Source organism: Marmota marmota, unplaced genomic scaffold (assembly GCF_001458135.2).
Source record: "Marmota marmota marmota unplaced genomic scaffold, marMar, whole genome shotgun sequence".
NCBI classification, from domain to species: Eukaryota; Metazoa; Chordata; class Mammalia; order Rodentia; family Sciuridae; genus Marmota; species Marmota marmota.
In genome coordinates this window covers 563,852-581,526 of record NW_026000153.1, presented here as the reverse complement: position 1 = coordinate 581,526, position 17,675 = coordinate 563,852, and the positions used below count along the sequence as shown (strand labels likewise).

The window sequence follows — 17,675 nt, the reverse complement described above, 5'->3', positions numbered from 1 at the left end:
TGGGATGTGATTGCCATGGGGGTGTCTTTTTGGGGTGATGAAAACATTCTGAAATGTTGGTGATGACTGCATTAAGTCTATGAATATACTAAAAACCACTGAATAGTACAGTTTAAATGGGTCAATTGATGGGCATATGAATTACATCTCAATTAGCCAGTATATATGTATAAAAATGTATATATGTATAAATAGGTACCTATTATGTTGTTTTGAATTCCCTTTTAACATTCTGAGAGTTTAACACTATAATAATCTCCATATAAATAAAGCAGTGAAAACTAAAATAGAAAAACTGCTTCATAAATTAAAAAAAATACATAACACATTTAAAATAAATAAAACTGAGCAGTCCACTTTAAGTTAAAAAATATTTATTATTATCAGATAAAAACTGATGATAATTTTACCCATGGCTCATTTCACATTCCATACATAGAGAAAAGGGCAAAACATTACTAGAAAAGAAGTTAGTAGTTGGGTTGGTAAACAATTTATTGAGACATAAAAACAACAAATAGAAGATGACATATACTGAACTCAAATTATTACAAAACTTTTAGACACAACTACACTAAATATCTCTTATGTGTTCTGCTAAAGAAAACATAACCCATATTAAGTTCAAAGAAAATACTAATATTGTGGGTACAACTGTCAGTGCTTTTCTAATAATCTAGAAATTTGCTATAAATAGCTTTATCTTTTGCTAGATAACCATTCTTATTATGATTAGATTTTATTTAACAGAACTAAAGATGCAGACTACTGTTTTAATTGCTGGGTAAAACCATATAAATTAATCATAGATACAAAGCTTAGCATTTCATGTTAAAAAGATAAATTACATTTAATTGGATTGAAAGTGTTTAATGAGGTTTTTGGACACACTGTTAAGTTCCCAAATCTGTTTAAGAAGTTTTGTAAGAAAAGTGTGTATATGCCTTGACTCACCTTGCTTACTTCAGAATAAAATACATTTGGTATTAAATGAAATAAATGAAGACAAGCAAAACTACGTGACATTAAGTTGCTCCATCAAAGTTGCCCATCTTGAATTACAATTCATACTATTTCTTAGTTCCTGACTGAACGTGAACAGACCTAACTACTAGCACTTACATGATATATGAAAATAGAATATAGGGCTAAGATGAGGCTGCTTCAGCCTGCCATAACCATAGTTATAAATTTGAAATTTATTCAAGAAATTCATATTTTTAACAAATGCTTATAATTTTCAAGTTTTCTGGCTAGATATGTTTGTGGTTATGTGGCCAGCTAAAATATGGTCTTTTAATTAAATAAGGAACTCCATATAAAAGAAACATTTACTTTACAGAATCTTACTTCACTCATTTAAAATTTCTTTTACCAAAATGCCAAACCAGAACTCTGTAGCCAAACTCTTGGAACAAAGTGCTGGTGGCCACATTTTTGAGTCTCTGATGTGTCTTGAAGTTCACTTGTTTTTCATGTTTCAAGTGTTTCTTCATTTGCTCCACAAGTATCAACAACACAAATTAAACAACTTGTGACTGGAAAAGCACGAACTTTGGAGTTGGCGACCCATTTGTCTGTTTCAGTATTATATTCAAGGATGTGTCCTAATCGGCCCACACCTTGAAAACCAGCCAAGACATAAATGACAGAGCCAACTGCTGCACACTTCACTGTCACACCCTTCCATGGCATTGGAGACACCATCTTCCATTCATTTAATTTAATGTCGTAATATTCCACACTGTCTAGGCCACCTTCAAAAGAATAAAACAACATGAAAAACTATATGAATAATTGATCATTTTTGGATTTCTCTAACATTTAAAAAAATTTCAAAAAAAGAAAGGCTGTAAGAATTTTACAATGAGTACCTACATATCTACCACCAAAATTTTAAAGAATCATAAATATTATTTCTAAAAAATTAAAATGTTATATTCTGGAAAAATCAAAAAGTAAATTAGTGATTTCCCCTTTGATTATAATCCTCTAGTTTTTCCTTCTTCTCTTTTATAGCAATTTATGGAAAATAAAAATGGATGAGCACCGTAGGGGAAAGAATCATTTCTTTGTTATAATTGCATAATGCTTATGTGGTTTCCATAGGCTTAATTTCTTCCAGTTAAACACATTCTAGTTACAAAACAATGTATTGACTAAAATGAAGCTCGTGGACTATCTCTAGATTTAGTTCAGATTTCTCATTATTTAAGAAAATTATTTAAGATACTTGAACACATTATTACTAAAGAAAATAAAAAGATCTAATTTAATAATTTAAAAAATAATAATATTAATATTTTCATGCCACGTTTAAAAATGTTTAGGAAGCTGGGTGCAGTGGTGCATACCAGTAATCCCAGTGACTTGGGAGGCTAAGGCAGGAGAATTTCAAATTCCAGGCTAGCCTCAGCAAGTTAACAAGACTCCATCTCAAAAAAACGTGGAGGCAGCTAGGGATATAGCTCAGATGATAAAGTGTCCCTGGGTTCAATTCCCAGTTACCTCCTTTCCCCCCCCCCCAAAAATAGTTTAAGAAACTTTGCTAAAGTTAGAATCTGGATACAAGAGTTAAAATTTCTAGTTAAAAAGTTTTAGAAGATTTTCTTTTTTAAGGTTCAACTATTTCTATTGTTCAAGTGTTCTAAAGCTGGAGTGATATCATTCCATAGGAAGCATCTGGAAATGTACGGGAATTATTTGAGATTGTCATAGTGACTGGTGGCCCTATTGACATTTCATAGACAGGGATGTTTAACATCATGCAATGTTTCATAAAATGTTAGCTTCCAGAAACTACAGAATAGATGTAATGATGTATGTGGTAGAGAACTGATTTTAAGAAATATTTCAATAAATTAAAATATGAAAGTATCAGCAAACTCATCAGCAAAGTTGAACTAATTAACACTAATTAACATCATATACCTAAACCATTCTGACCACCCACAGCAAATATCTTGTCTTTTACAAATACCAGCCCATGATTCTTCCTGGGTTCAATCATTGGACACAGCTCAGTCCACCTGAAAAAAAAATAAAAGAAAGTTTTTAGTATGCTTATTTACATGCAGTAAGAAGGCTCTTATACTAACAAGAAAGGTCTGTTATCCTAAAGAATTACATTTAGAGCACACTGACTTATTCTGAAATATTAATGATCCCTTTTTGTTTTAAAAATTGTTCCACAGCCACCACTGTGGAGCACACTGTGAAGTGAGGTGGGAGAGGCCTCCATTGCTGGAAAGGCCTCCACTTGCTCAACGATATAGTGAGCTGTTATGGTGTGTTAAACATGGTATTTAGCTTGGAAAAATTCAATATATATATACCTCTTTCCTTCCTCTTCCCCACTGTGTGCATGTTTTATGTATATCTAAATATGTATGTTATATGTATATCTAAATTTCTTGACAGTTAAGAACACAGTTGCATAAATCCTCCCTCCATAATTCACATGCACAGAATATATTTCATTCTTGTTCCCCAAAGTGAAGTTTAGTGTTTAGAAGCTTTTTCTTAAAATTCTTAATTTCAAACTGTGTTTTGTGATTTCCATAGGCTTAATTTCTTAATTTCCAATTAAACACATTCTAGTTACAAAACAAGATGTCAAAGCTAGGATAAAAAAAATTCCTATAAAAATAACTTGGAAATCTGGATCAAATTTTAGGAAGGAGATCATAGCATATAACATTTATTTTGAGAATTGGCTAGTTATATTCACAAAGCTTTTTATTTATGAAAATGTAAAGGCACTAAAGAGATCATAAGAATTCAAATTTAACACAGAAACTCAATATGAAAAAAGAAATGCTAAGTTGTACAGTTTATACAATATTCCTAACACTGAATATTCACCTCAATTTTAAAAATCACAAAATTCCTTTACATTTTTTGTCTTTCTATAAATGAGATTGTATTGACTTACAACAGTATTCCCTGAATAAAGATCTTAAAATTTCGAAGTTCAGAAAACTTTACATGGTTAGAGTTACATTTTAAGGATTTATAGAAATGTAAAAATTAGAAATCAGTATGAATCAGATTACAGCTTTCCAATTAGTATGCTGTAATACCTGTGGGCATTTTATGGAAGAGGTTCATAAAGGAGGGAGGACTTTTAGTGTTAACACCACTCACCCCATGGTTTGGAACAAAATGATATGAATAAATGGCTGAATTGATGGGTGATAAGATAAGGAGTATCCCCAGGATCCCTGGAAAATACATGGTATATTTTGAAAACATGTGAAAGCAATTCATTTGATGATCTCAAAATTTATATTAGCAAAATATAAATTTCAAGACAAGTTGTTTTTACTTTTGTTCCTTACATTGGTAATCTTGAGCAAAAGATGAGAAAGGAAAAATTTTAACTGCATTTATGTTTGGGTAAGGATTATTGATTATGCAATTATTCTTAAAGCCTTTAAAATATGTGAGAAGCAAAAATAGATGAGTGATCATATTTCATAATTAAACTTCTATCTTTTAGTTGAAAAAAGTAATAGGTGGAGTAAAGACTTTTATGTTTGGTAGTGTGGTTAGTGTGGTAATATTTTCTAAATAGAAAACACAAAGCATAACTCTGGACATTAACAACTCTTGTCATAACATTTAACTTGAACATATTGGGGGACCAATATATTCGAGTAATGGAAGAACAACGGGCAATCTAGGTATATATATAAGCAAGTTACTTTTCTTACCAAAATTCTTTTGATACATCAACTAAAAGTATGACTGAGATGTTACACATTTTATTTCAAAATTATCTTATTCAATGATCACCACATTTCCTTTTTTGCTACAAAGTTAGTAAAATTAGATAACTGCTTTTTTCTTTAGCATTTTGCCTTTTTAAAATTGATACTCACTTGATATAAGAGTAATTTTATTTAATAAATATGAGCCCAAACACAATTTTGGACATATGAGCCCCAAAAGACATTATACCTAGGGGTATGATTTATTAATGCCATGAATCAATATGTAATATTTCTACTTAAGGGCAAAGTTACTTCTAAGTCCTCCATCTCCTACATTTCTTGACATCTCAAATATAAAAATTTGATGAATCAATCAGATTTGTCTCATTCATACATATTTACTACACAAATAGGACCAGAGAAGGCTTCCATGGGGTATAAAGTCAAGCCATTTCTAAAGGTACAAAGGAAGGGTTAGGTTATCTGGGTTTATGTACATTCTTCTTTTAAAAAAAGAAGAAAAAAAAATATTTCTTTTGTTGTCAATGGACTTTTACTTATTTATATGTGGTGCTAAGAATCAAACCCAGTGCCTCACACATGCTAGGCAAGCACTCTACCACTGAGCTACGGACCCACCCCTTCTTTAAAAATTTTTTAAAAAAATCTGTTCTAATTAGTTATGCATGACAGTAGAATGCACTTTGACACATCATACATAAATGGAGAATAATTTCTTATTCCATTCTTAATGTAAGAACTAAATTCTTCTGTTGGGGTCCTTTTGCCTTTTCACCTACTGGGCTTATAGAATACAGTAACAATGAAATGAATTTTAAGTTGATACATACGTTTCTGTGGCAGGATCATAAACCTCACAAGAACTGAGGACTCTCCCAGAAACATTGTTCCCTAAGCTTCCACCACAAACATAGATGAGGCCATTGGCTTCCACCATCCCATGGCTGCAGCGCTGAGTCAACATGCTGGGCTTCGTGTGCCAGCTTTCAGTTCTGGTATCATAGCACTCAAACAAATACAGAGCTGAGTTTCCTGTATATATTTAAGAAAAAAAGAGGGTGGGGTGTGTGTGTGCAATCACACTTAACTGAGTGTATATGTGGGTTGGGAATGAACTGACTGTATAGCTGAATCATAAATTAGGAAAGGAAAGAATTGTAGAGCCATTTTTATAAACAATAACAAAAATGTAAGAAAATTTAATAAAGCTAATAACTCTGTATAGACCTTGGAAAACATTTAAAAAATGAATTTACTTGAAAGACTTTGTTTTTTGGTTCTGGTACTGTAGGAAGAGAAACTGGTTTGATTTCAAAATAAAACAAGAAATATTATTTATGTCTTGAAGTCCAGTTGTGCATGATGGGAATGACCTAAACTTCAAATATTAATATAGAATGGAAAAAAAAGCTACTCACAGATGGTAGGTATATCAACACCTTAAAACATGAAAAATATTATTTAATAATATTTTAAAGTTTATTTAATGTTAATATGATAGTTACTATTGACTTCTTCACTGGTCTCAGTGAGTAAGTAGATAAGCCCTAAAATCACACCGGTTCATTCTTGACTATATTCTCAAGGTATCAATGTATACATTTTAATGATAAAACATATACATCATGTTTTGCAACTTTTGCATACTATAAGTCGTCAATAATGGTTTGGAAATAATATATTAAAGGTGAAGTGCTTTTTTTTCTTCTTAATAAAACTATTTCTTATCTTCCACTGTTCTGGGGTAATGCCAAATGATTTAAAGGTAATTACAACACTGCCACCTTTATAATTCTCCATTGCAACCAATGTCTAGGAAAAGTAAAGATCAGAGAATAACAAACAGAAGAAGCAATAGTTATGGCCTAAATAAACTATGATCCTCCTGCCTCAGCTCCTGAATAGCTATGAATTACATCCTTTTAACTTTAAATATTTCTAATTTGGTATAATCAGGTTGGTGGACACTAGGGAAAAATATACAGTATATAACATCTATAAAAAAACTGACAATAAATGCTAAAGAAATGAAGTTTTAAATATTATTTGTTTAGAAAAAACTACTAGATACTAACAAATCAGCCATCAATGAGAAAGGTTTTTATGCCCATACCCACACTCCTGTTATGATCCATAAAAATAAAATATCACTGCCAACATTAGATTAAAACCTTACAGAATACAACAAATGAAAATGATTGTTCTTTTTTATGGTACAAAGAAAGCAACAATAATACATATTTAAAAAGTATGAATGTAGTAAAAATTCTTAAAAGGTCTATAAGTATAACTTTAAAAATATTTAAAGCAAATAATACTAGATGCTAACTAATCTAGAACTAAAATTCAGATAGTGTCAATTAATCATAATAAAAAATGGGCAATTAAAAATCTAGGGAGCTGAAATTCTTATAAATTAATTATTAAGGTAAATCTTGAAGGAAATGGGCTCTAAAATGTGACAAACATGTAATTAAATTACCAAAGACAATCTGGACAAATAATATCAATGTTTATTTTAATATGAAAGCTAATATACTTGGCTTTAAAACATTTCCTTCAAACAAAATTACTAAGAAGTCCTTACCTACTTCTGAACCTCCAGATGTATAAATTTTGCCTTCTGCAGCACAGGCAGCAAGGCTGTCTCGAGGTGTTGGAGGGCCCAGTTTGGAATACCAGCTATCCTTTACTACATTATAGCAGTCCATTCGCTTTATGGGGAAAAGCTGAGAGCCACCCAAAATGTATACTACGTTGTCCCAAAATACACATGCTGCATCTCTCCGTTTTTCAAATGGGCAGCGGATGTCTGTCCAGCTATAATCCTGAAACAGGAAAGGATAGGAAGCTTTTGGTGAGGGAAAAGCATAATTAAAAACGACAAGCATAGATGTAATTAAGAAAATAAAAAGTAAAGAAATGTGTTAATTTACTAGAATATATACAATTTTGACTTGAGACTGTTATCCAATTTAATCTGTGTAATTTCTCCAGAACGTTGGTTGGTTTGCAGTAGAGGGCAAGAGGAAGATACTCTATTCCTTTGGGTCCTGTCTTTTCTGACTTTTAATTTATACATCTGGATATACTGCTATAACCTTGTTTTCTATTTCTTCTGCTATTGAATACTAGAAAACTCTAAAATAAAGTTGTTTTGTTATTTTTAAAAAGATTGTTTCAAATAAAATATCTCCATGACTTCCTGCCAGATGTATAGACTGATATAAAAAATGTCAATGGACCTTAAGGAGGTCAAATTGCCATTATCCTACTGATACCTAAAGCCAAAAGGTATTTTGTGGGCTTTTGTGAGATATTTTCTATAAATATTGACTCAGTGTTGTCTACCATGCTCTTAAAACTATGCTATTTGTGTGCATTTATAAATATATAACAATTTTCATCATTATGTACAACTATGATATACCAATAAAAATGTGTAAAGAGAAAAAAAGTTATAAAAAAACCCCTATGTTATTTACTTTGAAATATTTAAGTTCTGAGTACTAGGATACTTGCTTTTTCTCCCTGATGATTTGATAAGAGTACACATCAGTACCTCACAGTAAGGGCTGTTCACAATACCACCCTGTTTCCTATGTTTGATGGCATCTGAGGATACTTCTGCCTATCTTCCATGTATGTGAATGGGGAATGTTGACACTTTTTTTGAGAAAGGATGGGCTGGGGATGTGGCTCAAGCGGTAGCGCGCTTGCCTGGCATGCGTGCGGCCCAGGTTCAATCCTCAGCACCACATACAAAGATGTTGTGTCTGCTGAAAACTAAAAAATAAATATTAAAAACTCTTTCTCTCTCTGTGTGTCTTTAAAAAAAAAAAAAGAGAGAAAGGAGACTAGTGTTTTGGTATTTTCTGAAAAAAATCATGATCAGACAGTAATCCAAACAATTCCCATCTCCCTGAATGTACTGACTATCAACGCCGAGTTCCCTTTGGGAAAATCTGACTGATACCTATTATGCTAGTATCTTATGTGGCAGGTGTTTACTAGATTACAGCAGTTCATCATAAGAATATGAGGGTTGATCTCTTAGGAAAAGAAGAGCCCCTCTATAAGGATTTTAACTCCTGATGATGATGAATATACAGTTTTTCAGGTGACCAGGAAAATAGAGATTTAATCATAATCTCAATCACAGATCTGAAATTAGGATCTTTGTCCTTTCTAAGTTGCCGAGTGGTACATCCATTATTAGTAGGTAAAGACAACTATACTATAAACATAACTCCTTCCTGAAGCTTCAGTTTTACACAAAGGATACTGAAAAACTAGGGGAAAGTAATTTTATTTATTCTCCTAGAGAAACTGTATCCCACAGAATGAAAGATAAAATAATGATCATATTCTACAGAGAGCAATCCCTCAAAGATAAACTGAATGATTTTCTTTCAAATTCTGGAAAAATTTTCAAATTCCTACCTTGCCAAGTTTGTTTAGCAAATAAATGCAATTTAATCAACTATATTATTAACTCAGTGAATCTAAAGTCATGCCATTCTTATACCAAACTTATTAAGTTATGTAGGAACCTCTCCAAAATTTTTAAAGATATTCTCAAGAACATTATTTTCCCATGCTCTTAATTTTGGGATGAAAGAGTTGGTCACATATTCTTTTATCTGATCTCCAAGACCTGCGAGTCTTTTTTTTTTTTTTTTAATATTATTGTATTTTTATACCTTTTATTTTTATGTGGTGCTGAGGATAGACCCCCAGTGCCTCGCACATGCTAGGCAAGTGCTCTACTACTGAGCTACAACTGCAACCCCGACCTGCTTATCTTCAAATTAAAATAACTACCCACGTGGGACCTAGGATTAAAAAGGAAAAACATGCATTTTTTTCTTTTAGCTGAATTTCCTTAAACAGTTAGATACTATGACATGAAGGTCTAAGGAATGAGGTAATTCTGCAGAGTTTGGTAACAAAATATTCTAATATTATTAAAATATTCTAATATTATTAAGAGAGTAGGGAATACATTGCTGGTTATATGTACCTATCATACAGGTGCTAGTAATGCTTCAAGTCTAAGAACTAAAATAAATTCTTGGAATCATAAATGCCAGGTAAAAAACAATGAGCTTATGTGTGTGCACTTGAGGGAGGGAGAGAGAGGAACAGGCACATGCCTCTTCCTACCTACAATTTGGACTCCAATGTCTCAAGGAAAAAATTTGTTGTTTTTTTTTTGAGCTGAGGTCTTGCTATATTACCCAGGCTGGTCTTGAACTCCTGCCTGAGCTCCTGAATGCTGGAACTATAGGTGTATTTCACCATGTCTGGCCCTCAATTTTTAATATCTGTCAATGGTTACTGTAGATGTCATACACTAGTATTTGACAAATACTAGCCATATATAATATTGGTGCCCATTAGTTCATCATCTAGGCAGATAAGTGAAATATCCTATGTCAGCATTTCTACCAATAATGCAAAACAGAGTTCAATTTTAGCTAAAATTTAATGTTTTACATTTGGGCTCACTTAAATACACCTTCATTTGTCTGGCTTTCATTTTATGTATGTATGGAAGGAAAGGAGCTTATATATATTTTTTCCATGTATGTATATGGTTAGGTACTCCAACAGTGCTGGGGAAGTCTTCCTAATTCTCCCAATTTATCACCCAAAATAGAGTATTGGGAAGATGATTTGATGTTTTCCCTTTGATAACTGGTTATATTACTTAGGAGATAATACATGTATTAAAGAAACATGTGAAGTTAGGCTTGTCAGCTCAGTGAGTATGAATTTTGGGCCTTGACCTGGTGATAGAACCAGGTCCCTGCATTCCCAGGTTATAAAGGAAGCTAAAAGAATTTGCAGTTTTCAATGTTAAAAACAAGATGGACAAACAGCACTATAGTCACACATGGGGAGGTACCTATGGGTTGTAGGTGGCAGGGAATCATTACATTAAAAATATAATTCAATCCAGTTAAATTTTATGAGTATCTATTCTACACAAAGGTCTGTATTTATGGGCTGAGAAGATAGGAAAATAGGAAAGTCTGGGAAAGATGTAGCAACCTTTCTTAAGTTTTGACATAGTGCCCATATATGCACACATGCAGACATATCTATGAATAAAGACCTGTTTTCCTTGGTCCTAACTTAGCCTTTCTTGCCTTTGCTGATATGCTATATTCTGTACTTTTTTCAAGCTTAAGACTCCTTTCCATTAGGGAGGTTTCCCTGATTTCCTTCTTCTGAATCCCTACCACTTGAAAGGGCAATATCAGTGACTGAGCACTGTTATCTTCCTTGTTTGGTTTTATATCTTAATGCAATAGTTCTTTTAAAATTTTTAAAAATTTATTTATATTATTTACTTGGTACTGGGTACTGAACCCAAGAGTGCTTTACCACTGAGCTATATCCCCAGCCCTTTTTATTTTTTGTTTTGAGATAGGCTATGTGCTACCATATCCAGCTGTAGGGCAATACAGGATGGCAAAAACTTCTTGAGGTGAGGGGCTGTCAGTATTTGTTCTAAATGCTTAAGGCAAAAACATCAGTGTGCTATGTTTCTTCAGAATAATGACTGATTCTATATATATAATTATACATGTATATAAGTATATACAATTTTAGATACATAATAGAGATTTTTAAAATTAAGGGAACCACGATGCAAAATGAAATATACATTTTATTTATTTATTTTAAGACTTGAGAACTTTATTCTGGATCATTTTGAGAGAAAAATCAATCTAAATTAGAGAGGAGGGTCCAGAAGAAAAAGGAAAGCAAAATTAACAAGATTAAAAAAAAAAAAAAAGCTTTAAGATTTCTTAAAGAAACTTTGGGGGAGGGTCAATCCAATTTGAGTTTAGAAAAACAAATTTCAAATTACAAGTTTACTTTCTCTTAAGCCATTATCTGACTTTTCTTAAGTTTCCAAGGGCTGCTAAAATTAACAAACTATGGTGACAATCTATAGAAAGCAGTTCATGCCACATGCCAAAAATTTTCTGGAAGTAGTTTCATGAGAAGTACATAGAAACATTTCTGATTTCATTCATTTTACAAGGTCAGAAAGAATGTGCTCAAAGAAGTTGGGACAAGCTAGGTTCTGTCTGAAGAGCTGTGGATCTCAAGGAGGTCACTTCTTAGGAAGTTTAGTTTCCTTTTCTGTAAAATAAAAGGATTCTACTAGATGATCTCCTCCCTTTCAGCCCTAAAATCTAATGATCTCAGGGTCTGGTTTAGAATGTAACAAAAAAACTACCATTAAGTAATAAATAGTAATTATTAGTTTTTGATTGCTACCTTCTTAGGAAGTATGATGAAATTAACTTATTAACTGAATTTCCTGAAATAATCTTGAAATAATCTCTCATTTACAGATAAGAAAACTAAGTGATGTAAGAACCTTATCAAAAGTCACATAGTTGAAAACAGATAATCCAAAATTTAAATCTAAAGCTGTGCTCTTAGCTCCTATGCTGTACCATTTCTCTAAAATCTTCTTTCACCGGCTACTAGATAGAACACTGGACTGGGAGAAAGGCAATCTGGATCTTTCTCACCACTCTTGTGTTCCTAGCTAAGTTACTCTGGGTACTTATGTTGATAATTAACCTCAATAGACTCATCTGTAGAATCAGGTGTTAGCAGGATGACTGCTGAGGTCCTGCACCACCTCTACATCTTATCATTTATAAACACAATGCTCAACCAAGCCAAAAAGATGCTTTCATATTCAGCATTCAATGAACTCTACAAATCTTTTCTCTTTCTTCCTCAACAAACTCTACCAATAAATCTCTCAGGAAGCTTCTTCCATGGAGGATTCCTGACTAACAAATCCAACCCAGAGAATTTTCTTCTTTTTATACTACCAATGCTGGCACTGTCTTTAACACTGGGACATATAACTGGTTAAATTCAATTGAATTTCTTATCAACCTCTGCCTCTGTGCAGAGGAAATTTTTATTAGGTGACAGTTTGTATTTACAGAAAAGTATATTTCATACAGCTGGGGTACCTGCATTTTTGACCTTACAACAGTTAGAGTATGCAGGTGCTGCACTCTGTTCCTAGTTTGGACCAGTTAGAAATCTTTTGTCACTGCAGTAGTATCTTTTAATTGTTCCAGCTGGCATCCTGTCACCGAGGATCCTGGCTTTGTGGTTGACTGCACCACTGAGGACTTGGGAGGCCTGTGACAAATCAATAAACAATACTTGGGGTTGGAGAGCAGGCTTTCATACACTTTTTAAAGTAAAATCTAAACTATTTACATTTTTATCCTTTGTTAGGATAATTCTTTTCTGAAGAATTTATCCAAAGGGAAAAACTGGACAGTATGCAAAGCTGGCATATAAAGGGTATTTCACTGCAGGGATATTTTATTTATTTATTTAAAGGGGAGGGAGGGAGGGGGGAGAATTTTAATATTTACTTTTTAGTTTTCAGTGGACACAACATCTTTGTTTGTATGTGGTGCCGAGGATCGAACCCGGGCCGCATGCATGCCACACGAGCGCGTTACCGCTTGAGCCACAACCCCAGCCCCTGCAGGGATATTTTAATAGGAAAAAACTGACATAGGCCAAATGTGAAAGAAAAGGGCAGGTATACTGTAGCCCTTCATGAGGAAATTTTCACCTCACCATAAGATAAAGTTGGGAGGAAAAAGAATTTTGTAAAATAGTATGTTTGTCGTGACCTCAAAAAAAAAATGAAATGTGAGAACTGGAGTGATGTTTGCTGAATACTGATATCTGTCTGAATGTTGGGAGCACTTTGAATTTTATATCCTGCTATGTTTCAATTTTTAATAAAGAAAATGTATCTTTTTTTTAAACAGAAAAGGTAAAAATACAACAATCACACAAATGATAGCCAAGAATGGCACAAAAAAAAAAAAAAAAACAACTGCTTCCACATAGAGACCTACAATAGTACTCAACATTTTAACAGAAATGTGAAATTAAAACTAATTTTAAGATACAGGCTTTAAGAATTGAAGAAAACCAAGCAGCTCTTTTACTATGTGTTGAATTTCAATTTAGGACAGATTTACAGTATTTGACTTTCTTCTAAATTTCCTTCACCACCTCTACATCTTATCATTTATAAACACAATGCTCAACCAGAGTATAGTGGTTTTCCAGAAGTAAACATGTGTTAAGCAAGTAATTCACAGGCTGTTCCTGTATTTTGAAATGTGTCCATTTTTAATAGGGCCACACAAATATTGGTGGAGATATATTATAAAATTACAGAAAAAAATTTTTCCCCTTGCCAGGCTGAGGCTTTGTGTATGCGTATTATATTCAACAATAGCACTTAGCCACTGAATGGAAATTAAATATTAGGAAGAATGTATGAGCACCCTGCCAAGTTATTTTCAACAGATTTGCCTTTAAATGAACTATGATGTGTAACTTTTAATCTTGGGCATAGTAAGGCACATTACACTTCACATGATTATCTCAAATTGTGGAATGAACTCATGTACTAATTTAATAAAATGTTCTCACCAATGAAGCATCAACTCACTGTGTTCAGACATGAGGAGTACAGGAAATAATGCAGATGGTCAATGTTTGGAAGAGTTAGGGAAGGTAAAGGGAAACCCACAGTGGAGAAGAGGGCAACCTTCTGTACATTTAAACGTAAGAAAATCAGAAAACCCAAGGATGGCAGGGAGACAGTAACTGAGGAGTGACAATCCAAGACATGACTAAGGAGTTACAGAAACATAACTCCTATCCACACAAATCTTGAAGTTTAAGCTCTTTTAGTCCACAAAACTAGTTTAGAAAGACTTGTATTTGCCTAAGATCATATACCTAGATTGAAATGCTCTTTCTAAAAAACAGTTACCTTCCTTTAGAGAAAAAAGACCCATGAGTAAGTCTAAGAAAAATGACTAATGACCCACACCTTCAGTTTTTCTACCTACATTAAATTCTTTTTAAAAGTGCAAAGTTAAATTAGATTCTATTCAATTAAATAATTCCCTTGTGATCTTTCATGAAAAATTTTTATAATCATACTTTTTACACAAAATGATGCATTCTCACTCAGCATTCAATATACTTGTAATACTTTTTCTTCTTTCTTCCCAAACTCTACCAATAACTCCCATTCAAGAGAACCTCCATGAAGCTATCACAAAGGGGTCCTGGTTGACAAATCCAACCCAGGAAGCTTTTTTTCATATGACCAAGCCATCATTGTGTATCACACACTGGGATATGTAACTGGTTAAATTCAGTCAAGCATCTCATTGACCTTGTTATGGTTTCATCAGGTGTCCCCAAAAAGCTCATGTGTGAGACAACACAAGAAAGTTTAAACATGAAATAATTGCTGCTTTCCTCCACCACACTCTCCACCATGATGATCCGCTTTATTTCAAGCCCTAAGGAATGGAGCTGGCTGTCAAAGGACTAAGACCTCTGAAACCATGAGCCCCAAATAAACTTTTCCTCCTTTATTTTTGGTAGATCTTTTAGTCATAGCAGGGGAAAAACTGACCTCCCAAAACAGACCCCCACCTCTGTGCTCTCTCACTGCCCTCTATTTCTGAATGTTTCATGAACTTTGAATTTGAGGACAGGACTGTGTTACATGTGTCTTTCATAGGCCATCAATGCCCAACCAATAAACTTCAAATTCTAGGTGAACTATGCTAACAGGAATATATGTTAAAATATTTGTTTAGGGGCTGGGAATGTGGCTCAAGCGGTAGTGCGCTCGCCTGGCATGCGTGCGGCCCGGGTTCGATCCTCAGCACCACGTACAAACAAAAGATGTTGTGTCCACTGAAAAACTAAAAATAAATAAATTCTCTCTCTCTCTCTCTCTCCCTCTCCTCTCTCTTAAAAAAAAATATTTGTTTAAACTATATATTTTTACAATTAGCTAAAGATACAATACTCTCTGTTCTTTGTATGAGCTGAGGACAATTCTCTTTTACACCCGGATCATCAATTTTCAAAGGAAAAACCCCTCACCACTCCTAACTGAATGGATTCAATATTTATGAGAATGATAGGTTTTACTGTGCTTCTGGGTCATCATATGAACAAGCACCAAAGGTAGCCAATGTAATTATCAGGTGACATAATATAGTAAGTAGTGAGAATGTATCTCCTTCCCAGTTACTCTCAGCCTCTTATTCCTCTAGTGGTCACGTGCTTACTATTTTCTTGCCACTTCCCAAAGGGTAGAATCCCTTAACACACCACCACAGAGATACTATTTCTATTTTTGTCTTTTCTTCCCACTTAACCCCCTTCAAATACCTACAGTTCTGTTTCCACTATCTCCAAACCTTTGAAGGGACTCTTTATTAATTTATGATAATTAAGGCTGGCTGTGGTTTATGAAGAATGAGTCTGACATCATCCCTCCTGGGGTTACTCACATTTTCACTGAAGATTTTTTGAAGGTACAGTGACAATACAAAAAAAAAAAACTGCAATGGACCAAGGTGGGATGGAATGGGCTATGAGGTTAATTTTTACAACAAAACTACAAATCAGTGTGTTATGAAGATGCTTGAAAAAAAATGGACTGAGACTCACTATTCCTATTTTGGAAGATATTCAATGAAGGCAGAACACTTAGAATTTCCCTCAACATGTGCTCCAATACCTTCTTTACATAAATGTGAAGTCAACCTGTACAACCAAACTGCATACAAAGACTCAGGCAGAATACTTCTTGTTCATAAGTTGCAGTTAACACTGATTTTGCCACTGGAAGCCTATTATGTTGATAACAAAGGAAGCCTAGGGGATTCCCAGGATGATCCACACTTGAATTACAACAATATCAGTGGCTGGATGACTGCTACCCATTTGGATTTTGAAAAGAAATAACCTTTTTTAAAAAATTCAATTATTTTAATCTGGGATTTATCCCCAATCTCCATACACACCCTCCACCATCAAAATTCATCACATAGAACAGGGGCCAGAAATGATAGTCTCGCCTCCATCACCTCATCTACAGAACACACTGTATAAGGTCATTGGTTGGAAAACTCTAAACATGTTTGAACTGCAAACATGTTTAGAGGCATAACTCTTTTCACATCAGAAAGCATGATAACTAAACCAAATAGGTTGTCAAGCAGTTTAAACCTATGCAAAATTTGGTTATCTCCCTGGAGCCCCAAAGTTCCCTAGAGCAGCCAGAAATGCCTGTTTCAGAGCTGTTCTCTCCAGTCATTGGAAACTGCCCATGGAACCAGTCCCTTCTTCTTGAACTGTGCGCACCAAGATTTCACATAATGAATGAACGCTTCTACCTATCGAAATTCAGAAAATTCCAGTCCAGGGAATAAAGCCTTTATTAAAGATGTATTAGCACAACAAAAATGTCCATCATACTTATGGAAGCTCTTAACTAGGCAGAAAAGTGAAATCAGTCCTGGTCCAAGCCATATAGTCAAACACATGCTCATCACCAAAGCAGAAAGTGAAACCAAGGGCTGGTGGGAGCATTATATTCAGCATGTATGCAAGTACACAGGTCCCAGCGCCTGTCACACCCAACACAAGCCAATGAGGACTCACTGTAGGGCAGAGCTGTAGGTGCTTCTGACCATTTTAGCAGTGTTCATGCTTCTACCTCAGTGCAGTGCTTCTAGAAACACTCTTTGTTGGTGGCAAAGACTACTGGTATATTTTTATAAAATTCTCACTTTTTAAAATAACACCATTTCCTTTAAGTTTATGCTTATTTTATGCAAGTGATCTTTTAAAGTCATACACAATAAGTAACTGTAATTTCCACCTTGATCGAAGGGTGGGACTGCTTTCTCTTTTGGGAAGACCTGTTTAAGAGGGAAGGTGGCTATAAAACTAAGAAAAAGTGATTTAAAGGCACTGTATTTTTAGACATTGAACTCAGAGATACTTAACTACTGAGCCACATCACCCCAC

At 33.9% G+C, this 17,675-nt stretch overlaps 1 protein-coding gene across 2 annotated transcripts in view; it reads right to left on the bottom strand.

Annotated features, from left to right (window-relative positions):
* Positions 1 to 357: 357 nt before the first annotated feature.
* The window catches only part of Klhl7 (kelch like family member 7), a 57,287-nt gene continuing 39,969 nt past the window's right edge, over positions 358 to 17,675 (bottom strand). For both annotated transcript variants that reach the window (XM_015490118.2, XM_048786332.1), the window contains 4 exons: positions 7,324 to 7,564; positions 5,567 to 5,768; positions 2,932 to 3,029; positions 358 to 1,757 (listed from right to left, as the gene is read on the bottom strand). In XM_015490118.2, coding sequence (XP_015345604.1) covers positions 1,474 to 1,757; positions 2,932 to 3,029; positions 5,567 to 5,768; positions 7,324 to 7,564 — 825 coding nt within the window. In that variant the 3' untranslated portion in view covers positions 358 to 1,473. The remainder of the gene's footprint in view (positions 1,758 to 2,931; positions 3,030 to 5,566; positions 5,769 to 7,323; positions 7,565 to 17,675) is intronic.